The following is a 25064-nucleotide window of genomic DNA, read 5'->3' as shown; positions in this document are numbered from 1 at the left end:
TATTAGAGGGCCATACGTAGTTCCTGAGCACTAAATTAAGACTTCATCTGTGTGTAAGGTCATTATATAAGAGCAAATTCCTTTCCCTCTTGACTCATTTGTTACCTTGTGCTGTTTTTCTTGAAACGTGGTCTATCTTGCCTTTGACTAGAGGAAGAGTGTGCCTCCCAGTGCTGTGTCCTTTTCCTCCACTAAGTGGTACCTTATCTTATCTGAAGGTCCATAACTATGCTGTGAACTGAAACTGCTGTACTTGAGGAGGGAGTACACGTGACCTAGATGCATGAATTCAGTTCAGCTAATATTTGATTGCCTCTGTTCTTTGCGGAAAAGAGGTGATGTATAAAAACAGAGGCCATGTTTTATGTAAAGCACAGCATGTTAGGTGCTACACCATTTAGCTTTTCCTTGATTTAGAGATCTCTATTGGTATTTCACAGTCCTTGTTGGACAATTTTGTGATAATGTGAGCTTCACTGCTCAGAAAAGGATGATGTTCTCATTTGAGGAAAATGAAATTTCTTCTGCAACAGGAAGGCACAAACTGAATTACTTTGAAAGTAAATGGGGATAGCTTTGTCCAGGTTCTTGGCCCACCTTCTTCTGCCACAGACAGACCTTGATTTACATGCTTTTTTGTTGTTAACCTAATTGACATTTATAAGTTTTATATAGTAAATGTGTGACTTTGTTTTTCAGCTTGAGAGCCTCTGCTTCCTACTGCAGGGAATTCTGGGTATTAGAGCTCAGTAGCTCCATCTTCTTAGAGACCGGAGGCATGTGTACATCCTGGCTTTCTGCAGGGCTGTTTAATTGGGGCTGATTGTGAATTTTTGTCATAGAAGATGAGTAGTAGAAGTTGCAGTTAGCAGCAAAGTAATCAACTCAGTCCCCATTGGGAAATGAAAGATAAAACATTTTGGTGATAAAAATGTCCATTTAAAACATCTTGCTTTAACGTTCCTTACACGTTTCTATCATGCAAAGTCAGCATTTAACCTCCTGACCCTCGGGATTTCTCAGGACGAATCTGGTTTGCCATGGGAGCTGTTCCATCAGCTAGATTTACCTCTCCTGTTTTTCTAATGTTCACTAACTGCAGCCTTGCCTCTTTCCCTGTCTATTAAAACAGTTGGAATGCCAGGATGCCTTGGAAGCAGCAGCACGAGCTGAGGGTCTTTCCCTAGATGCTTCCATGCATTCTCAGCTCAGAATCCTGGATGAGGAACATCCCAAGGGAAAGTACCATCACGGCTTAAATACTCTGAAGCCCTTCCGGACCACTTCCAAGTAAGAGGCTCTGCTTAGAGCATCAAAAGCATATTTGAAAATTCGGGGCTAGGATTGGACCATCTGGGGAGACCTGTTTTTAGTTCAGAGCTCTGTTTTCTAAACAGGGTTTTATTTGCTGGCTAGCCTCTCTGACGGCTTTGTGATTTGGGCTTTCTCTCCTTAGACACCAGCACCCAGTGGACAATGCTGGGCTCTTCTCCTATATGACTTTTTCTTGGCTTTCTCCTCTGGCCCGCGTGGCCCACAAGAAGGGGGAGCTCTTAATGGAGGACGTGTGGTCTTTGTCCAAGTACGAGTCTTCTGATGTGAACTGCAGAAGGTAGGCGTCTCTGATCCACCCTCCTCTCCCACATACCGGCTACGTAGGGCGTGAGCTAGGAGTGTGGGTCAGCAGTGTGCAGTCCACAGCTCCGTGTCCTTTTAAGATCTGAGCTGTCCTGTGGAGGGGGGAGCCTGGGGATGACTTTCTCTTTGCTCTTCTGCTTGATCTCCTATTTCAACTTCAATCCTGTTTTAACCACGGGCTTTCTCTCTCTCTCTCAGCCCCGCTTCTCTTCCTGAGTCTGCAGGGAGATTATGTTGCTGCCTTGTGACAGAATACTTTTGTGGTAGCTGATTGTCATGATTAAAACCTAGTTTACAATTTTACATTTTACTGCAGGATCTTTCAGAAAGGGTTGGGGACCTTTGAGCAAGGAAGTTCTTATCCACAAACAAATTTTATTCAGGGACAGTTTTTCTGGGTGGAAGAAAAGACTTCTGCTCTCATCATTTCCTGAGAGGTTCCCTGTACAGGGTAAATATGTAGTTACCCAGGAAAGGTATGTTTCTGAGGCCTATGAAGGTGGAGACTATGTCCAGAGTTTTAAAGGAGAACTCATGTGAGTGTTTTCAAAGCCTGGAGACAAAAACTGATGGCAGGAGGGAAGCTAGGATGTGCCTTTTCACCTGTAGAGATGTATAACGGAGGACATGTGCCCTTGTTAAGACTAGAGAGACTGTGGCAAGAAGAGCTGAATGAAGTTGGGCCAGACGCTGCTTCCCTCCGAAGGGTTGTGTGGATCTTCTGTCGCACCAGGCTCATCCTGTCCATCGTGTGCCTGTTGATCACGCAGCTGGCTGGCTTCAGTGGACCAGTAAGTTCTAACCATCCTTTCTGACAGTCTCCAGGGGCCCGGCCACGGCCCGCTCTAACACTCTTGTTCTGTTGCAGGGGTTGTGTGCACCTTTGAGCTAGTTAGCAGCCTCAGAGATGCCTCCAGGTCTGTTAAAAGGGAACAGTTGGTTTTGGAGTAAAACAGTGGTCTGTCAGCAGCTGGAAGGATGAGGGGGTAGTGTTGCCAGAGAAGAAATGGAACAGCTTGCTCTCCTGGGGCGGGGGTGAGATGGAACTGACTCTGGTTCTGGTCAGGATGGCGCTTCCCCGTCATGTGTTCACATGAAACGGCAGTCTTGGTTCAGGACAGACATGTCTTGGTAGTGCTGTGTGTGGGTGAGAGCCGTGTGGCATGGCTTAGGCCGGCAAGCTGGCGTTGGTGACTTCTGAATGACTGGCATGGTGCACCGAGGCAGAGCTCTGCCCTGTGGTCTCACGGTTCTGTGGTGAATGAGCCCTGAAGATGCTGGCGGGCTCTGGAGGATTTTAGAGTCTGACCTCGAGTCTGTTTTAAGTTTTGGCCTATAGTGTAAACTGTGTGGCAAGTGTTGGGGTGGTGGCCATGATTTTTCCTAGTCTGTACTGAAGCGGCGTAGGTAAGAGAGCCTATGATGTTCACAGTTTTCTGGGCACTTGTTTCTTACACCTGCTGTGCTGCTTTACACCTGAGACTTTGATTAAACCTATTCTCTACGTATTTGCCTTGAGGCATCGGAGCAGTAGTACTGCTTATACTGTGCATTTCCATGTGTGAGTAAGCTGGAGGGTCATGGTTTTGGTAAGTATGTACCTACGATGCATGGTGACTGGGTAAAACTAATTTGCAGTTGTTGGGTTTTTGTTTTTTGTTTTTTGAAATGTTTGATGCTTTTAAAGTTTTGATCTTTTTCTCTGAAGCAGAGAACATCACTTTTCTGGTATGGGGTTTCTATATTAATTGACCAACTTACATACTATTATATAAATTTTGAGTAAGGAGGACCATGTAACTCAATGTCATATTATGTTATTGACCAAAATGGCAAACATTTTCATAGGACCAGCTTCCCCCAAGAAGAGCTTCTGTCATTGTTTCACTACAGGGCCGGTGGCTGCTCTGATCTTTCATAGAATTCTTTCAGCTGGGTAGCACGGTACACGGGCTTTCTCAATAATGGTGATAAAGAGCTTTCTTCAGTCTATTTGGCTAGTGCAAGAATTTCATTGGCTCCTCCCCCACCTAAAAAAAAAACATTGATTTTTGGGATTTTAATTTTTGCTTGGGGAAAAAATGTTACCTAAGCATGTTGGGCTTGGTGGCTTTATGGTCACTCCCTTGAGAACCTGCATATTCCTTAATCTCTCTTTAGTGCATCACTACAAATCTTTCTAGATACCAGGGAAAGCCAAGCGCCTTCCTTTAATAGGAAAACAACAGCAAGCTTTTCTTTCTGCCCTCTTGGGGAAGAGTGCCTTAAGGCTAGTGTTATTTCGTGAAATTCTGTCCTGGAACAATCTAGAAAGCAGTGGACCAGTCCACAGTCTATTTTATTGATAAAAGATTGAAAAGTGTGAGCAGTGCAGACTTATTTATTTATTTGGAGCTCTGATTCTAATAGATTTCTTTTTAATTGGAAATTGAAGAACCAGGCAGGTTTTGAGATAAGTGCTAGCCAGAAGCACATTTTCTGTCTGTGGTTTTAAATCCTTTTGATAAACATCCATTTTAGATTTTTGCACATTTTCTCATCTGGCACGACTTTCAAACTGTCTTAGTCTGTTCTTACAGAAATCTTTGTAAGAACAGGCTCCAAAAATGTGGGCTCCCCAAATACGGCATCGCTTTTTCTTGTCCCCTCTCCGGCCTCACTGAATCTTGGTAACCATACTCAAAACCAGTGAAACACGATCAAGTGGTTGTTTTTTTCCAAACTGCTGGCTGGCCAAGGCTGGACCATTTAAGCATGATGATCCAGTGGCTCTAATGCCAGTGAGCCTCGCCTCCACACGGAGTGCCCCAGGGCCACGAAAGCATCAGTGGAATAACCAGAATCTCTAAGGGTATGGTACTGACCTAAGATGAGCAGCCAAACTGCTCAACTGCCAGAGAGATATTTTGGAGCCTTCTTGGATTAAAAATTTTAAAAGACCAGGACTTGACCTCTGATTTGTGTGTAAAGAGTTAGCACCCGCTGTAGATCTGCAGGAGAAGGCTACCTCCTGCAGTGCTATCTTTTGGTGGATGCTAACTCTGCTCCAGGGCCTTTTGGGCTGGGACAGTGAAAAGCCTTTAGAGAGGTAAGTTTCCCACCCTTCCAACCTCTCTCTAGCTGCGGCTTGCTTGGTGCTATCAGGATCTGGATTTGGGGGGAGTGTCTCTGTAGTGGAACTAGTGACAGAAGCTGTTCTTTAGAATTTTCAGGATGGCTGTATTCTGCGGTCAGAATGAGAGAGTCAAGCTGGGCAGAATCTCTCGCCAAGAGTTCAGGTAAGGTAATGTTTATTCACTGGGAATGCTTTCCACAGCCAGACAGCTATGCTGACAATCTCGAGTTTTCTCCCAGTTTGTTTAAATTTAAATGGTAAATTTGCATCTTTTTAAAAACTAAGTTTCGGTTGGATTTTTTCATGAAAACTTTTTTTTCTTTACCCCATACAAAATGGTTTCAAATGTAATTGTTCTATAAAAACGTGATGTTTTGGAAGTTCGTTAATCTGCTGTTTCCTCTCTTTTCCCCCTTTGAAAGTTTTGCATAGTGTAAAAGTTCACTGTGTCTTTTACCTTTCCCTTGCTCCTCCCCGCTCTGGGAGGTGCTGATGCTATTACCCCATGCTGAAAAATGGCACTCTAAAGGTATGGGAAGGAAAGAACCCAAAACAACAACCTGCTGTCCTTTCACGCCTTCCTTTGGAGACTGTTTCCATCAGTGCCGTGGTGTGTGAGAAAACGCTTTACTGCACCGCCATCTTACTGAGTTGCTTCACATGAGGAAAAGGGGGCTTTGACCCTGCCGCTTGGTGACTCAGTGCCACATTTTGGATTGCATACTGGAAAAGAAGCCATTCTTCTTGCTAGTAAACCAACAACCCAGCTGTACACAGTTGTGACCCAAACAATGGATATAAGCCTCAAAATTGGGGGGAGGGGAGAAGTGGGATTTGCTAGCTCTTTGCATTTGAAGTCTCCTATTTGATCAGGTCATTATTTACTGGAACTTGACATAAATTTGGTTGGTGGGGATCTCCTAGGATCTAGTGGACATCTCTTAATAATTTATTCTCACAGAAAATGAGAAATACTACTTAACCCAGAAAGAATCTGGGTTCTGGAATTCAGCATTAGCTACCTCAGGACAATTGCATCTGGCCTCCATTTTTGTCTGTCATTTCAGCGTTGGCTTATAGCTGAGTAACTTTGCAATAAGAAACTGGGGTAGTTGGGGTGGCTGGGTTTCTTGTGAGGTAATTTTTTTCTTCCTTCAGGGTGGGGGGATTGGTTTGGCTTTCTTGTGTTGTGGTTTGCTTTGTTTTATTTTTGGCAAGGTCAATTTTAGCTGCAAGGACTTCAAAAGACTCTACAGGATGCCACCAGCTTTCCCTCGGGGCCTAGATTTCTGTGTTCCGTCCTGAGCAGAGGAGCTGCCGCCCAGTCTAGTGAACCGATAGCACCAGCGATTTTAAGCAGTGTACCTCTTCGGGGAGTTTTTGGCTTTGTTTTGTTTTTTAATTATCTTTCTTTAGCAGCAAGGTCTTTATTCCTAGAGAATCTACTCCATTGCAGAATCACTGCAACTTCAGGAGCCCTGACCAATTCATTGCTGTCAGCTTGATGTACTACTTCGGACTCTGGAAGCAGATATTGGTTCTATTCTGTATTCCCACTGTGTGTAGTTAAAAGGATAGTCGGAGGCCAGATGCCCTGTTAGATGGCTGGCCCTGTATAACTTCGACTCTGTATGTTCCCATTGTATGTTACTGCAATGCTCCTCCTGTTGTACAGTGTTTGTGAGATGCTCTTTGAAGATGGTACTTTTCTTTTTTTTTTTTCATTTTCAATAAAAATACATTCCTTCCCATTTCTTGGTATTTAATACTGTTGCTGAATGTGCCTCGTGTGAGTGTGTGCTCCGGCGTTGCAGGACCTCAGAGCTGGAGGTGGCACTCGGTGGTTCTTGGGGGCTGGCTGCCTTCCCTCTCTGCAGGTGGTGTTAGACATATGCTACCTGAGGTAACATGTTTTTGTTTTTGGGAGGAAGTGGGGTGTGGGGAGGGTCCATGGGAGGGTCTCTGGATTTTGATAATCTACTGTTTGCTCTCTTCTATACTATTAAACTGCTGATGTTTATTTTCAGGAATGTTTTGCAAATGCACTTCTCACTCTTCCCCAGTACAACTGTAGGTACACTGTTCCTTTTTATCAAATAAGCACGTTTGAAACGATCCAAAAGAGGTCTTAATTTCACTTAAAGAAATGTATCGAAGTGTGGAGATACTGGCATAAGGTCAAATATATACTTTTAATGACCGTGTGTTTAGAACTAATTTCAGCTCTTGGACAGGTTTATGTTACGTTAGAAAGAGTAATGGTTTTGATGATGTCCTTAAGGAACACAATTTCAAATTAGACCCACCTCCTGGAAATGCCCTTAAGTCAATTACTGCAGGTGGAGTGTCCATAATATTTATATTTGATTCCCCAAAAAGGCTTTTTTTGTTTTGTTTTTTTTTCTGCTTGCACACTTTTCACTGGACAATGGAGCTGCCTACTCTTTCTAACTTAACACAAAACTGTGGCGCGTGTGTGGGTGCTGTAGAGAAGTTGACAGGGGTGTATGTTTCTCCCTATAGGCCTTCATGGTGAAACACCTCTTGGAGTACACCCAGGGAACAGAATCTAACCTGCAGTACAGCTTGCTGTTAGTCCTGGGCCTCTTCCTGACAGAAATTGTGCGGTCTTGGTCACTTGCACTTACTTGGGCGTTGAATTACCGAACTGGTGTCCGTTTGCGGGGGGCCATCCTAACCATGGCATTTAAGAAGATACTTAAGTTAAAGAACATTAAAGAGAAGTCCCTGGGTGAGGTGAGTGAGGGGTGTTTGCTTCAGGGCAGAGAGCTCGTTCCCACTTGAGCTCTTTCTCGGCTTCGGGGCCCTGCTTTGTGTTTCATCTTCCTTGCAAGCCACAGAGCCTGCATCCTTGCAGGGTCCTCTCACTGCCCTTTGTGTCTCGTAGCTCATCAACATATGCTCCAACGACGGACAGAGGATGTTTGAAGCGGCCGCCGTGGGCAGCTTGTTGGCTGGAGGACCTGTCGTTGCCATTCTAGGCATGATTTATAATGTAACTATTCTGGGACCAACCGGCTTCCTGGGATCAGCTGTTTTTATTCTCTTTTATCCAGCAATGGTGAGTAAGCCTCCTTTCTATATCTTGGCAGCTTCTCCTTCGGATATCAGTTACTTCTATTGGGCTTACAGAAGGCATCACCAAGGTAGCACATCTCTGATTAGAAATTTCCTCAGAAGCAGGTACCCAGTTTGGAGAAGTCTTGAAAAGAGCTTGACAGGGCTCAGTCCTTGCAGCAAAATTTTGACTTAAGAGGAAGTAAGGTGTCACCTGAATAAAGACAGTGGCTCCTAATGAGATTAAAAAGGAGAGAAAGAAAGAGTGTGAGAGAAGGCCAGCAGGTGAATCCTGTTCCCAAGTAGCACACGAGTGCTTGAGTCACTCTGTCTTGAGTTAATTCTCACTGCTGTGGCTCTCCTACATCCCCTTTGGAAGTACTCGATGTCCGCAGTTTGCATACAAACAAATAGGTATGTTCCTTAACTGCCTTACAAAGGGATAAGTATTAAATCATGTCTTACACTGTAATTGAATAGACGACTTTTATTAACAATAATTTCTTGAAATCTGGCCTGTCCCAGAAAACAGGATTGTAAATAGAATACCCTTAAGCAGATTAATTTCCCAGAAAGGCTAGGCAGTCCTTGAGTTTGAATATGTTCTAATTCGACACGTTACCACATTTCCTTTCAGATGTTTGCTTCACGGTTCACTGCATATTTCAGGAGAAAATGTGTGACTGCCACAGATGACCGTGTCCAAAAGATGAATGAAGTCCTCACCTACATTAAATTTATTAAAATGTATGCCTGGCTCAAAGCATTTTCTCAGAGTGTTCAAAGTGAGTTGAAAGATTTCATAGGTGCATGTGGTAGCAGGAATTGGATGCTTTGCATCTGTCATCCACACACTTTGCTTTCTAAGCACATTAGATTCTAGGAGTCCTGATATCATTGAATCATAATATAGAATCTTCATGTCAAAAGCGATCTCAGAGATTTGAACCCATATCCTCATTTCACAGATGAGGAAATTGAGACCTAGGAAAGTTGTCATTTTCCCAAGACAACACAGCTAATTAGGAGTAATGTATTCCATTTCAAAACCACCTACTTACACTCTCATCCTGCCCAGGATTTTCCAGCCTAGCCACAAATACATCAGAGAAAACAAATCAAGTGCCTACTGAGAACCCCACTTTTGCCCTCTACGTCTCTGGTTGTTATGCACCGAGGATCATTCTGTGACCCTGAGTGGTGTGTTAGAAGATGCACTGGACTGGGAGTTCAGAGCTAGGTTAGCTACATACTGGTCTCAACTCTGCCACTAACTGGGTTTTTTGTTTGCTCATTCAAATAGTGATTTATGTTGAATCACAAGTTTCTCAGTCCCTGGCCCTATCCTGACCAGTAAATTTGATGCAGATATCAACACGTCATTTATATAAGTGCCACAAAGCTGGTGTAATTAGCCTGGATTGGGCCTTCAAAATGATCAACAGAAGTTGGAATCACTAGCCTAAAAAGAGTTGAAGTTTAAGAAGGGTATATTAAAAGGCACTTTAGGCCACATACAAAAGGACAAATATTGTATGATTTCACCTATATGAAATAACTAAAATATGAAATTCATAGAAACCGAAGAGTGCAGGTTACCAGGGGCAGGAGTAGCGATGGGGAATGGGGGGTGTCAATGCTTAACGGGTACAGAGTTGCTCTTGAGGATGATGGAAACATTTTGGTAATGGATGCCCCTATCACCATAATACTGTGAATGTATTTAGCATACTGAATCATATACATGAATTGGTTAAAATTGCAAATGTTACGTTGTATATATGTTGCCACAATATTTTTTTAAAAAAAGGCAAATTAGTGTTTTAAAAAGAACATAGATACATTTGGCCTGAATTTTAAAAAAGAGATTGGGTTGTTAATTGACTATAACCTCATAATGAGCTAACTGAACTCATTGCTGTTGTAAAAAGTTAATGTAATTTTAGGTTGAATAGAAATAGTGTTCAGATCAAGGGAGTATTTTAGTTTTACTGCTTGGTTTGCTGATTAAAGCCTTCAGGAGCATTGTATCCAGTTCTGGGCTTGTACTCTTTTTGTTTTAGGAGGTACCAGGGATTGAACCTAGAACCTCATACATGGAAAGCAGACATTCAACCACTGAGCTACATCTACTCGCCAGTGAAAATTGTTGTTTTTCATTTGTATATTTCTTTTTTAGGAGGTACCAGGGATCAATCCCAGGACCTTGTACATGGGAAGCAGGTGCTCAACCACTTATGCTACATCTGCTTCTTTTTACTTTATTCTTTGTTTTCTTTTTTTAATTTTTTCCTTTTTTTTTTAGAGAGGTTGTAGGTTTACAGAAAAATCATGCATAAAACACAGAGTTCCCATATACCACCTTATTATTAACACCTTACATTAGTGTGGTACATTTGTTACCATTCATGAAAGAACATTTTTATATTTGTATTATTAACTATAGTCCATCATTTACAATAGGGTTCACTCTGTTGTACAGTCCTTCTATTTTTAAAATTTTTTATTCTAACATAAATACAACCTAAAATTTTCCGCTTTTAACCACAAATATATAATTCAGTGCTGTTAATTATGTTTACAATGTTGTGCTACTATCATCACCAAAACATTACAATAGACCCAAATAGAAACTCTGTACAATTTTAGTATTAACTCCCCATTCCCTACCCCCGCCCTGACCCCTGGTGACCTATATTCTAGCTTCTGACTCTATTGTACTTTATTTTTGAAAGCTGCTAAGGTAAGGAGCATCTGGAGGAAGTGACCATTAAGAGATGTCTAGTGGATTTGGCTGCTTCATTAGGTATTGAGTTCGTTGCCACCAGAACAAAACGAATGGGTATTTGCCAGGCATGTTGTAGACAGGGTGACCACTGATGGTCCCTTCTGGCTCTCAAACTCTATAGTTTTATGGTCTTTCTGAGAGTCTGTTCATCCTTCAGCCCCTGACTTTGGTATCTTTACCTGTGTGTGTTAATTTGAAAAGAGGGGTTTTTTTTGCTCATTATAGCCATGAACATGGTATATGATAAAATTTAAAGCCGTGAGTTCAGTTTTTTTAGTGTGACTTATGCACTGGCTCTTAAGACCATCCTGATGTCTTGGACAGTGATAATACCTTTTATGTCAGTGCCTCTCTGAAGAATTATTTTATGTTACTTCACCATTTTATCTCACTTCCTGCTCCAGGGGCGTCAATTTTGCAAATATTCAAGAAAAATCATTCTGTCTCAGATGTTATATTCTACTCATCTTCTTCCTATCATCCTTCTGCTTTCTGTGTGAAAACCTCTACCCAAGTCAGCATCCATTTGGCACTCTAGTAAATATTGGTTCTTTTTTCATCCTCCCTTGCTGTGGTGTAGTCTTATAATTCCCTAGGCAAAAAATAAGCAACAACCAAGTAAACAAAACCACCAAATGTACATACAAATTAAAGCGTTCATTCCTTTCCAGCCATAAAAAGCTCACAAAAAGAATCAGAAAAGGGCAGATGATCTTTGTATTAATATGCTTTCTGTTAGATGCATTCCTGAGTGCCATCATTTGATCCATTCACAGCCTCCGGCTTGTGTACTAGTGCTTATTTCTTCCTTTAAGGGTAGCAACTGACAGTCACATTGACCTAGCCTGTGCCGCATAAGCTCTAACAGGTCTTTTCAAACCTATGTGTTGCTGAAGTCCTCTGTTTTGTGGCGGAGGAGCAATATCCTGAGGGTTTATTTGACTTGCTTTGAAATTAGCTTGTTTTCCTTCCTAGAAATCCGAGAGGAAGAGCGCCGAATTTTGGAAAAGGCCGGGTACTTCCAGAGCATCACCGTCGGCGTGGCCCCCATTGTGGTGGTCATCGCCAGCGTGGTGACCTTCTCTGTTCACATGACCCTTGGCTTCGATCTGACAGCAGCACAGGTCAGTGAGCCCTCGGGACTGGGGGACATTTTAATAAACTGTCACGCACATACGTGATCTGGTCTCCGTGCTACTGAGATTGGAGATTCCCCCAAGATTTAGAAGGTATTTTTTTTTCATTCATGTAAGACCAGAAATGGAAGATGGAAGAGTTAGTCTTTATGCACAAATAGTATATGAGTTTTTGGTCAACCTGAGCTTGAACTTAATCTGAAAATATGATTCCTCATTTAGTAGCATTTACTGAGAATTTTAATTGAAGGTCTCATAAGAACATTCTACCTTTTAAAACAATGCAGCTGGCTTGTAGTTAACACTTGAAAATGAGGGTGCAGCGTTCCTTAAACCTGAAAGGAAATTTATAATGTCTTGTTATTTTAGTTGCATAGCCTAATCAGACTGTTTCTCCTTCTCTTTTCCTGTTTTCAGGCTTTCACAGTGGTGACTGTCTTCAATTCCATGACTTTTGCTTTGAAAGTAACACCATTCTCAGTAAAATCCCTCTCGGAAGGATCTGTTGCGGTCGACAGATTTAAGGTAAGCAGCCTGTTTCCCCTCCCCATGGCAGGTGCCTTCCCTGGTATCTCTGACTGCTGCCTGTCTCCCAGTGGGTCACTGGAGGCTGGCTGCACTTGGCTTTTGTTTTGCCTTTAACCTTTGGTAATTTGGTAAGAAAGTGGGCAGTGGAGGAGATTTTGAAGTGAAGGGCAGTTACCTCTTTTAGTAAATGTGAATTTTTACTTTTCGTAGGCAGCCTGGTTCTGGCCTCCTAGGCTCTCAGTGTTCCACTTCAGAGGTAGCCCCTTCTGCTTGGACTGACATGGATATGTGTCCTCCCTTATTGGGCCCTTAAGTGATGTCAGTTTAAAGACCAGAACTGTCAAGCAACTGTTCATTTTTCCTTACTGTGATCTTTGTGCTTACTCTTTTGACTGGTCTATATGCTATGTCCTTTTTGGTGCTTTTTTCCCCTGCCCTGTGGTTGCCACTCATGATGCAGGAGATGCAGTGAAATGGGAATAGTCATAACTAGAGAAGTGCAGTTAAGTAAGTACCAGTTTTGTGGTTTTTTTCCTTTCAAGTGGTTAGCTGATCATACTTTGGCTGTGTTCTTTGTGCCTCCAGAATAATACAAATATATGCTACAAGAGGAAGAGATATTTGGGGAGGTGGATGGAAATAGATCTTTGAACGTGGTTAATACTTTTAGAAATAAATAAATCTTTAAAAAAAAAAACTTTTAGAAAAGGAAAGGAGCACCCCCTGTGTAGCTAGAATTTCTCGACGATGCCACTGCATAGATTAGTTCCTGCTAATCCTCCTGTGGCCAGGTGTTTGCGGGATTAATAATAACATGCCCTTAGCGGCTGAGGAAGAACAAAGTAGGTTTTCCTCATAAGAAGAGTGGAGAATAGCTTCTCAGAATTTATTTATGTTCAATTTGTTTAAAGTTAGCCATGTGAATTTTATTTAGTCAAGACAGCGAGTCCTCAAAAATGCCTCCACTCTCCCCATCCTGGAAGCTAGAAGGTCCAGAACCAGAGTCAGAGGAAAAGAAACGGTCTAATTGTACTCGCACTTTATTTTGCTGAACCCCAATATTCAGTTATAGAAGTAAGAAAACAAGTGTTTGGACCATAAGTCCCATTCTCCCTTCACTTCCCCCATTTTCATCCTGTTTGTTTCTCTGTCCTTGTTGGTGACATCTTGGATAAAAGGGTAAGAGTGAGTATTTCAGGTTTGCTCCTTCCTTGTTTCTTGAGGACTCCCTTCCCTTCCTTTTTTTTTTTTTTAAAGATTGATTTATTTACTTACTGTACTTTTATTTATTCTACCCCATTCCCCCCCCCCCCCCCCCCGGGATGGTTCTCTCATTTGTCTGCTCATTATTTGTGCGCCTTCTCCAGGAAGCATCAGGAACTGAACCCGGGACATCCCACATGGGAGGCGAGTGCCCAGTGGCCTGAGCCACATTCCCTCCCCGTGGGCTGCGGTGTCTGCTGGCTTATGGCATCTGCTCATTTAGGCATCTGCTTATTGCAGTGGGTGCAGGCGTCTAACTCATTCTGGTGGGTGCGGAAGTCTGGTCATCTTCGTTAGGAGGTACCTGAACCCAAACCCAGGACCTCCCATGTGGTAGGCAGAGTCCCAACTGGTTGAGCCATATCCATTTCCCTCCCTTCACTTTTTAGTAAGCACTTGTATTCTCAGATGGCATTTTCGCATCATAGCGTCTTCCTCTAACAAGGAAACTTCAGGGTTAATAACAGAAGCAAAGCTGCCTGCAGCTCTGTCATCTACCCCATGAGACTTCAATCCCGTTCTCTTATTCCTCTTGTCAGGGTTTGGTTTTTTGTTGTTTTTTTTAGAAGAAGGTACTTAACCCAAGATAATGAGGATTTATTACTTAATCCTTTCCCAACTTTAAGCCATTTCATCTTATTATCTTCTGGTGTTTATTAACTAGAATTCCATTGACTTTGTTAGATTTTTAGGGGGCTATTTAGGTGTACGGCAGTTTATTATGAATGTTTCTTTTTGTGTGTGTGAGGTACCAGGACCAGGGATTGAATTTGGGACCTCATACGTGAGAAGCCAGTGCTCAACCTGCTGAGTCCATCTGCTCCACTGAGTTGGTTATTTTGTTTGTAATCTTGTCATTTGTTTTGTTTTGCTTTGTTTTTAGGAGGCACCGGGGACTGAACCTGGGACCTCCCATGTGGGAAGCAGGCGCTCAACTGCTTGAGCCACATCTGTTCCCATATGAATGTTTCTGATACATTTAAAGCAATTTGCTTCAATCCTGGGGGATCATCTAAGGAACCTTATGAAGAAAAAAAGTGAAAACTGTCTTAAGATTACAGCTCCCCAAGAAGCATCTAACTCTCTTATCACTTTATAGATGGATGAGAGAATAACAAGCATGGGGAATTGCTTCTTTGATGTACTTAATAGATCTTCAACTTCAGGGATGTTATAGACCCTAGTTCTTACTCTGTGCCTTTGTATTTCACATTCCTTCCTTTCTTCCTTTTTGCAATTAATATTGGGGATCTGGTAGTAGTCTTTTCTCTATTTGACCTACCCTGGAAGTGCATGTTGCAGAAGAATTTCTTGCTTCCTCTAGTGTAGTATGGACAAAGGATAGAAAAATACAATTCCTAGGAGGATGACAACTTGTAGATGGGTAGTGAGAAGTCACTTCATTGCAACTGTCCTGATGAGATTGTCACCAGTGTAGAGTTGCTGGACTTTTAGCAAGTAGTAATACAGGACACCTAGTGAAATGCTGCATGGGACATACTTACACCAAAAAATTATTTGCTCTTCAATATTCAATTATACTAAAAAATTAGAAATATAATTTGAAACGTAGTATATATACTTACACTAAAAAATTATTTGCTGAATTCAATATTCAGTTTTAACTGGGCATCCTGTATTTTATCTGGCAAGCCAATGAGCAGACCCCTCTTCTGCCCAGCAGATACATTCTGATTTGATTCTTCTAGTAAATGAATGTAGTATTTTGATGTTTAGTGTCCCATTGTAAAAAGTTGAGGTATATGATCTATGTGCCTCTCAGATCTGTTGTCTTGGCAGGTGCAGATTCAGGAGGATGTTGATTAGAGTGCTGTGAGGCCTTCGTCTGCCTCAGCCTTTCAGGACAGGGTTGCCTGAGCCAAAACCCTCCTGGGAAAAGTAGAGGTTTGAGGGAGTCCGTGGGAAGGAAGGGTGGACACTTGGGGAAAGAGGTGTGCAGGCTGGTAGGCAATAGCATATTTTTAAATACTTCACAGAGATCTAAAAGATCTTTGTCCTTTTAATAATTCCTTAGGGGGGAGAAATGATGAAAATTCTCTCAGCATATGGTTTCACTCTGAAAAGGTGGTCAAAATATTTGGCATGTTATTCTTAGCTCTAAATAAATAAAATGAGCAGCCATTTTCAGAAACCAGGAACTAAACGTAAGGTTTATCAAGAGAGAAGGTTATCCGGGCAATTTAGAAACATGACACTTCTGGGAAGATTGGGGAATAGGAATGGGTAAGAGATGTGGTGACTTCAGGGAGGAAAAGAGCAAGCTTAGGATTTTAGAATCCAGGGAAGAGGGTTTGCTCATGGAGAAAGTGAGCCTCCATTTAATGGCAGGCACCTGAAAACTTTAAAAACAGTTGGGGAGTTCTCGGTAACTAAGCAAAGGGTCCCAACCCTAAAAGTCATTTTTCTCTAAAGATTTTCTATAATATTATTTTAAATTTTTAAATTATTTTTTTTATTTTGTTGTTGTTAACCATTTGGCAATCCAACTGGGATAACATTCTGTCGAGAAGATCATTGTTTAAGAAGGTTGTCAGAAATGGGTTCAGAGTCTTACAGGAAATTTCCACGCTGTGATTGATCATGGTCAGTGTCTCAGATCTAATTTCAGAAACACTTATCTCTTCAAGCCTTCTATTTTCCTTCCCCTAACATAACTTAGTGGGACTCTCAAAATGAATGGGAGGAAAGAATCTCATTCTCTTCCAAGGGTTGTTTCTCAGGGAGATACCATTCACCTCCACGCAAGTCCATTCTTTTGATGGTTTAAAATCATACAAGTTCCAAGGCAGGACTTTGAAGACAAGAGAAATTGTTGGAAGGAAGGTGTACACTAGTGTACGCAACCTTAGGTACTCCCTGCTAATCCTCCTAGCGATCTAAGCCTGGTAACATGCCAGTCCAGACTCTCCTCCATCCCGCCCATTCCCCCATTACATGCTATGTTGTAGGTGAGGGATGGGGACGGGCTTTGAAGGTATACAGGAGTGGTCTGGAAGGAAAACAGGGTGATGAAGTTCTGTGCAGATCAGCACGCCCTGGGGTTTTTGCTCTGTGCTGCTCGGCAACTCATGAGTGCAAACAGGGGTCTGTGTACCAGTTAGGTTAATCACCTTTGGCCCACATGAGGCCAGTAGAAAAGGAAAAGATGACTGAGCATGTCATTTTTAGTCTGGAGTGTTGGCCAATTGACAAGGCCCCTGTGTGCCCTGAGGGTGCCCCCACACTCCTGTGACCCCTCCTTGGGCCTGAGACTGGGCTACACTAATGAGCTACCTTTTGCCCTTCAGCTTCCTTCCACTGTATAGCCTGATGTGTTTTGCAGCGTGAGTGTACGCCCTAGGCTTGTCTCCCTGGTCTTGATGCAGTGTCTCATCTTTGCACCTCTCTCACAACTCCTATCAGAGTTTGTTTCTAATGGAAGAGGTTCACATGATAAAGAGAAAACCAGCCAGTCCTCACATCAAGATAGAGATGAAAAATGCCACCTTGGCATGGGACTCCTCCCACGCCAGTATGCAGAACTCGCCCAAGCTGACCCCCAAAATGAAAAAAGACAAGAGGGCTGCCAGGGGCAAGAAAGAGAAGGTGAGACAGCTGCAGCACACCGAGCATCAGGCGGTGCTGGCAGAGCAGAAGGGCCACCTCCTCCTGGACAGTGACGAGCGGCCCAGTCCTGAGGAGGAAGAAGGCAAGCGCATCCAGCTGGGGAACCTCCGCTTACAGAGGACGCTGTACAACATCGACTTGGAGATAGAAGAGGTAACACACCTGCCTCCACCCTTCCCCACCCTTACCGCGTCTCCTAGGCCACCCTCCTGATCTGGCAACCCATATGGAGCTGTTCCTTTTGGCACAGTGCCATGTGGCCATGATTGATTTTCAACTAAAGGGCCAGTTTGGCCAGCTCCAAATCAAAAAGGAATATTTAAGCGCTTAGCAAGAAAAATTAACAACAGCCAGTCTCATGAGATGCTCAGTTTTATAAGCAAAGAAATGAAGCATTTGCATGAATTTTCTGAAAATTTGCCCTGAATATGTTATTGATCCTTGTAGTTGTGCACACGCTTTGATAATTCTTTCTGGTTATTATAGCTCTGTGTGAGCTCCTCATTGCCACTAGGCTGTGCAGCAGTTGTCCTGTAATTATTTAATTTTAATAGAGGGATCATTACAGTGTATGGTATCACAGGCCAGGTAGCACAGGCCTAGAGTCTCTCAGAGGACCTTCTGTAGACAGTGGCTGTAGCAGAGATTCAGAGCCAAGGCCTAAAATAGAGAATATGACATAACCAGTGTCACTTCCGAGGGCCAAGTCTTCCATAGGATCCCAGATGTATATATATTTATTCACTCAGCAGCCATCTCTATACCAGGCACTGTTGAAGGGCCTAAGAATAGAGCAGCAAAAAACAAACAGAAAAAAAATCCCTGCCCTCCTGGAGCTTATATTCTAGTGGACAAAGAGAGACAAAAACATAACAATACATGTCAGATGGTGATAAGGGCTGTGAAGCAAAAGGAGATGGAGTGCTGGGGCAGGGGAATGGATGCAGTTTGCTCAGGGAAGGCCTCATTTAAAAGTAGCACTTGAGCCAGGGCCTGAAGGAGGCAGGGGGCAGGGGCCCCGGGATGTGTGGGAGAGCAGCACTGCGAGGGCCCTGAGTCTGGAGTGTGCCTGCTGTTGCTGGAGCAGAGTGGAAGAGAGAAGCCGGTGGTGGGGTGGGAGAGGAAACGGGGGTTCCAGAGCCTCCCGGGAGGACCTTGGCTTTACTGCAGTAACAAGATGAAGGGGAGGGGTCTTGGACCCAGTGTGGTAGGAGGAAAATGGAGAGAACGTTTATCTGCTTAACCACAAGTCGAGAATATGAGGGTCTAACGCAGCGTTTATCAAAGACAGCAACGGCTAGGGGCGTGGAAAGCAGATCCAGAGCTAGGCTGGGGGGCAGAATGGAAGGCTTTCGGCTCTCCCAACACCAGAGGGGGAGACAGGATTATTAGTGTAGGGTGTCATCAAAGGGCACTCAAAGTCAGTTTTTTACTTCAGTTAACTTTTTTTTTAAAAAAAGCAATTTTACTGAGATTTATTCATGTACCATATAGTCCATCTAAAGTGTGCATTCAGTGGCTTTTGATATAATTAGCATTGTGTCTTCATCACCCCCGTCAATTTTAGAGCATTCTCATTACTCCGAAAAGAAAACCTCCTACCCCTTAGCAGTCCTCTCTCAAGCCCTCTCTCCATTCCCTGCTGTACATAATTGCATCCACAACAGGGTTCATGATGCCTCAAGCTTTCCTTCTAGTGACTTGCACAACCCTAAACTTTACCCTTCAACCATGATCCCACCCAAATATCAGCGTGACTTCACTTAACTCTTAGTAACAGGCTTCTTACTTAATAACCATTATCTTGATTATTGAGGCGACTCTGTTCCTTTCCTGTCGGCTCTATTAGAGAATGAGTCCTCATATTCAGGTGAAATGTACTCCTCCTCTTTGTTGATCCTCCCGCTGCCCTTTAGAGCCCCCAGACACCTGTGCGACCTTTAGCTGTTGGAAGAGAGTCACCATAATTCTCCCTGGGCCTCCTCTTTAGGAAGGAGAAGGGACTCAACATTTGCGTCATATCTTCCAGGCAGCAGGCATTTACTTCAATGCTGTTACCTCATTTAGTCACCATTTAGTCATCAGAACAGAATTACCCAAAGCAAAGTAATTGGCTTGGGCAGAGATGGAACCTGTGACTTTGGTCTCCTAATTACCACCAAGCTGTAAACTCTGAAATTCCTGTACTGTGTTGAAATTATACTGCTTGTTCAACATACTTTTATCAAGTGCCAGACACTGTACTGGGTTCTACAAGGGACAGTTCTTTCCTTCAAGGAGCTGAAAGTCCGGCAAGGGAGATAGACACAGTATTAAACACCAAGGCCAGGATCACACAATTAGCAAATATTAGTGGATTTGGGACTCAGAAACTTTAAAACTACCCAGTTGAGAACTCATTACCTTGCCTGAGGATACCCAGTGTATCCCAGGCTTGGCGTTCTACTTTTCTGTGTGCTTCCTCAGTTCCTTTGGAACATTTCGTAGAAAATGATTTTAAAAACTTACGGATGGGAGTGGATGTAGCTCAGTGGTTGAGCACCTGCTTCCCATGTATGAGGTCCTAGGTTCAATCCCCAGTACCTCCTATGAAAAAAAAAAGAAAGAAAAAGGAAATCTTATGAAACAACCAGGAGAAAAACATTCATAAAATAATTTTCAAGCTCCTGCTCTCACTTCTAAAACAAACACCAAGCAAACAAAAAAATATGGATTACCAACAAGGTAGGAAAGGACTGGGCCTTTCCAAAGTTGATTGTGGGACACCTTACACTTTAATAGGGCACTTTTAATTTTTCCAAAGGGCCTACACATCTGTTATCTCCGTGTATCCTTAAAGAAACCCTGAAGTTGGTGGCTGACAAGAAAACAGAAATAAGTGACCTGCTGGGTTTTCAGGATGACAGCTCCCATATCAGTGGACTCCAGTTTCTATTTTTCCTTTTTAAGGTCAGATGTTCCTAGAGACAAGTGGTCAGTAGTGTCTTAGTGATCTTCCTCTCTCTGTGTACTTTGTCCAGGGTAAACTGGTTGGAATCTGTGGCAGTGTGGGAAGTGGAAAAACCTCTCTCGTTTCAGCCATTTTAGGCCAGGTAAGATTTTTATATTGTCCTTGGCATTTTCTGCTTATTTCTCTGTACTCTGCTTAGCAGAAGTCTCCGTTAAAATGAACTCATTCCCAGAAGAGAGTGAGGAACAATGAAGACAAAATGAACCCTTGGTCTGCGTCATGATTCCCTCCACCCCACATCCCCACCTCTTAATGGCAGTGTGTCTGGAAGGGGGCTCAGTGGACACTCAGTGAATGACTGATTGATAAGCCAGCTGGGCTCATTGTTTCTTGTGCCTTCTTTTATTCATCATGTATTTATGGAGCACTGTATGTAAACCAGACAGTAGGAGGTGTAAGAGCTAGAAGATGGAGCAAACAGATATGCCCTCAAGGAGTTCAGGCTCTCATTGGCAAGGCAGGCCTTCTGGACATACAAGCAACAACACAAGGCAACCAGTGGAAAATGCAAAGAGGGGCCCAGCAGAGGGCTGTCAGTGTTCAGAGGTCATCCGGATTAGACAAGTTCACTTTTACTATGTTTTAGGACCAAGAATCAGAAAACACTAGATACTTCCAGCTGCTTTTACACTTGATTTAACCCACCTTGATGCTTTAGATGGTTGAAATAAGGATAAGCCTTAGGTTATTCCTATCTCCTGGTGGATGAGGTCTTCTAAATCTTTTATCCATTTTGAGTAAATTAAACGAATAGGGGATGGGGCAGAGAAGGACATTTGGGTGTAATATTCCCTCATCTTGTTCTGCATCAGTTGTCAAAATTGGTAAGAGTTGTGACTCTCCTTGAGTAGTCTGAGGAAGTCTGCATCCAAATAATCTTTATAGAAAGCAAAAACTTCCTACGTGAGTTCTGATAATCAGCTAGATTTGAGGACCAGTGATGTGAGTGAGAGAGAGAAGAAAAGAAAAAGGAAAGAATTTCTAAGGGCTACCCCACTCAGCAATCTAGCTAAGATGCTTCTTTTACAAGAGTTGAAGGGGAAATGACTGGAGCTCTGTTTCAGTATCAAATCGTGATAGTGCTCTCTCTGACCAGGAAGTGAGTAATGTTTGCCCCACTTCTTTAGAGTTTAACTCTTTGTTTGCAGTGCTGCTGTGTGGAGTATTTATACAGAAGAGGCCAGGAGGGTTGGATTTCCACAACAGACCTCAGAGGTTTTTTGTTTGTTTGTTTGTTTTAAGTTTCTCCTTTGAAATACTTTCAAACTTACAGGACAGTTCCAAAATAATACATCTCCCATGCAGGGAACTCCAACATACTCCTATCCCCTCAGACACCTAGATCTACCAAATTTAACATTTTGCCACATTTGCTGTATCATTCTGTCTTTTCTGTCCATCTGTCTATCCATCTATCTGTATGTCTATTTATCAATCTGTTTTCTGAACACTTGAGTGTAGATTATACACATCATGCCCCTTAAACACTTAATATGGCCATGTGTATTTCCTAGGACCAAAGATACTTACGTAAACTACCTCAAGTGCAGTTATCCAGTTCAAGAAATTTAACATGGATACAGAGCTTACAGTCTGTATTCCAGTTTTTTCATATGTCCAGATAATGTCCCTTTGAACTTTTTTCATTCTCATGTCAGACCCCAACTAGGATCATATTTAATTGACATTGTCTCTTACTTGCTTTTTCTTTACTTCTTTTTTTTTTTTTAATTGTGGAAAGCTATATACAACATAAACTTTCCCATATCAACCACTCACAAGCATACCATTTAGGGGGGTTAATCACATTCACAATATTGCAATCCCCTCACCACCTTCCATTACTAAAACTTACCTGTTTCCCCAAACAGAAGCTCTGCACCCATTATGTATTAACTTCCCCTCCCCCCTGCTCACTGTCCTTGGCAACCTATACTCTAATTCTTTCTTTATGAATTTGTATATTTTACATTATTTTCTTTTTAGTTACATGGTACTTAAATATAACATCCTAAGTTATAACAGTCACATTTGCTTTGATACCAACTCAACCGTAATAGTATATCTGAACTATGTTCCTATACACCTCTGTTCCCCTGTCTTTACATCGTTCTTGTCACAATTGTATGTTTATACATTATGAGTCCAACATCACTGGTTTATCTTTACATTTTATGCATTGGCCTTTTAGCTCCTGTAGGAAGTAAATAGTAGAATTACAAACAAAAAATATAATAGGAGTGGCATTTTTATTTACTCATGTTTTTACCCTTACTAGAGAGATCTTTATTTCTTCATACACTTCAGTCAAGTGTCCTTTCCTTTCAACCTGCAGAACTCCCTTTAGCATGTCTTACAGGGTTGGTCTAGTGGTGAAAAACTTCCTCGGTTTTTGTTTATCTGGGAATTTTTTTTAAGATTTATTTATTTTTATCTATTTATTTCTCTCCCCTTCTCCTCCTCCCACAGTTGTCTGTTCTCTGTGTCCATTTGCTGTGTGTTCTTCTGTGACCACTTCTATCTTTATCAGTGGCACCAGGAATCTGTGTTTCTTTTTGTTACGTCATCTTGTTGTGTCAGCTCTCCATGTGTGCAGCGCCATTCCTGGACAGGCTGCGCTTTCTTTCGCATTGGGCGGCTTTCCTTACAGGGCACACTCCTTGCGCATGGGGCTCCCCTACGCCGGGGACACCCTGTGCGGCACGGCACTCCTTGTGCACATCAGCACTGTGCGTGGGCCAGCTCCACATGGGTCAAGGAGGCCCAGGGTTTGAACCTTGGACCTCCCATGTGGTAGGTGGACACCCTATCCATTGGGCCAAGCCTGCTTCTCTACCTGGGAATGTTTTTAATCTCTCCCTCATTTTTGGAAGAAATATTGCTGGACATGGAATTCTTAGTTGGCTTTTTTTTTTTTTTTGCTTTCAGCACTTTAAATATGTCTTCCCTCTACCTTCTTGCCTCCATATTTTCCAAAGAGAAATTGGCTCTTAATCTTACTGAGGTCCCCTCATATGTGATAAAATGCTTCTCTTGCAGTTTTCAGAATTCACTCATCTTTGGGGTTTGGCAGTTTGATTATAATATGTCATGATGTATATCTATTTGGGTTTATCCTGTTTCGCATTTGTTGAGCATCTTGCCTGTGTGTTTTCATATCTTTTATAAAATTTGGGAAATTTTCAGCCAGGATTTCTTTGAATATTCTCTCTGCCCTTCCTTTTTCTACTCCTTCTGTCACTCCCATAGTGCATATATTGGCATGTTTAGTGGTGTCCCAGAAGTTCCTCAAGCTCTTTTCTCTTTTCCTCATTCTTCTTTCTGCTCCTCAGACAGGATGATTTCAATTGTCTTATCTTCAAGTTTGATAATTCTTTCTTCTGCCAGCTCCAACCTGCTATTGGACCCCTCTAGGGAATTTTCAATTTCTGTTACTGTGGTCTTCAACTCTCTCTGGCTCCTTTTTCATAATTTCCATCTCTCTGTCGATATTCTCTTTGTGTTCAACTATCTTTTTCCTGGTTTCCTTTAGTTCTGTGTCCATGTTTTCCTTTAGCTCTTCAAGCATATTCAGGACCATTTTTTTAAGCCTTTTTCTGGAATATCCCAGAGCTGGCCCTCCTCATTGATGGTTTATAATAATTTAACCTTCTTCTTTGCCTGGGCCATTGCTTCCTGTTTCTTTGTATGTTTTGTAATCTTTTGTTGAAACCTGGACATTTTGATATTTTAATATGTTATGACTGGAATTTAGACTCTTAGGTACCTGTTCCTTAAGCTTGTATCCAGCTAATGCTATGACAGAGCCTTTCTTAATTGTCAGGAGCAGAAAAAAAAAAAAAAAAAAAGAAATATTTTTTCAATCTTTGCAAATTGACCTGTGCATGTGCTCTCCTTCAAGGTTTAGGGAATAGCTTCCAGGCCAAAGTGTAGGGACCTGCCAGATCCTTTCTGTGCATACATATACAAATGTCCCCTCTTCTCTAGCAAACGGTTTCCTCACAGTCCTGGGCACTGCAGTGTCTGTCTTACAGCCAGTAGGCCCTTGTCCCAGGCAGCCACGACTTGACTGATGTCCTGCAGTATTCTGTGAGAGAGCTCTGTGAGCTGCCTTCTACATGCAGGGCAAGTTCTGGAATGGTGAACCTGCAGCGAGAGTTCTGGCTCCATCTCTCAGGCTGCCAACAGTCAGATTGTGCCGTACATGCTCCCATACTATGCTCCCTCTGGAAATGGGATTAGAGACCCACACGGGGAGTGTGGGCCAGAAAGGACGAGGGAGGGTCCAGCCAGGGTGTCTTTTTCTTGATTCAGCACTCACCATTCTTAAGGAGCTTTTAGAAAGATGTTTCTGCCAGTTCTTGCTAGTTGTTTCAAGCTTCTGAGGGTGGACAGAACCGTGAAGCCTCTTACTTCACCATCTTGATTGAGGCAGGGCCCATGTGGGTTTTTGAATGCTTTGAAGTGCATTCATTACCAGAGTGCTTACCAGTTTGTGAGTGGTTAGGTACTGCTGTGTTAGGGTCTGCCTCCATGTGTGCTGTGTGGCATGGTGTTTGAGGAGATGGGCTTGTATTTGCAAATACTATAAAGGCTGGTTAATGAAACTTTGTCTCAAAGCTATAGATCACATCCCTAACCCAAGACATATATCTACTCTTCAGTCCCAAAAGAAACCACGAAAGAGGACAAAATGGATAAATCAACTCACATAAATCATTGTGACTAAAAACATAGTTCCAAACACATCATGCACACCCTTCATGTTGGAGTGGAAGGACCATCATCATTATATAGAGACTGTAGAATACTAATTGATGTCTAATGTAATTTTCCCCCACTTTGGTCCTCCTTTTACAGAAGCAGCAGGTCTAGGCAATA

At 42.5% G+C, this 25064-nt stretch overlaps 1 protein-coding gene across 1 annotated transcript in view; it reads left to right on the top strand.

The window, feature by feature from the left end:
• The window catches only part of ABCC5 (ATP binding cassette subfamily C member 5), an 88660-nt gene that overhangs the window by 27062 nt on the left and 36534 nt on the right, over positions 1-25064 (top strand). The window contains exons 3-12 of the mRNA XM_004464585.5: positions 1133-1290; positions 1457-1612; positions 2282-2429; positions 7277-7510; positions 7662-7835; positions 8469-8616; positions 11595-11743; positions 12173-12280; positions 16970-17326; positions 20194-20265. Coding sequence (XP_004464642.1) covers positions 1133-1290; positions 1457-1612; positions 2282-2429; positions 7277-7510; positions 7662-7835; positions 8469-8616; positions 11595-11743; positions 12173-12280; positions 16970-17326; positions 20194-20265 — 1704 coding nt within the window. The remainder of the gene's footprint in view (positions 1-1132; positions 1291-1456; positions 1613-2281; positions 2430-7276; positions 7511-7661; positions 7836-8468; positions 8617-11594; positions 11744-12172; positions 12281-16969; positions 17327-20193; positions 20266-25064) is intronic.

This window comes from Dasypus novemcinctus, chromosome 4, assembly GCF_030445035.2.
Source record: "Dasypus novemcinctus isolate mDasNov1 chromosome 4, mDasNov1.1.hap2, whole genome shotgun sequence".
Taxonomy (NCBI): Eukaryota; Metazoa; Chordata; class Mammalia; order Cingulata; family Dasypodidae; genus Dasypus; species Dasypus novemcinctus.
The sequence above is the reverse complement of the archived record's forward strand: the minus strand, read 5'-3'. Positions and strand labels throughout refer to the sequence as shown.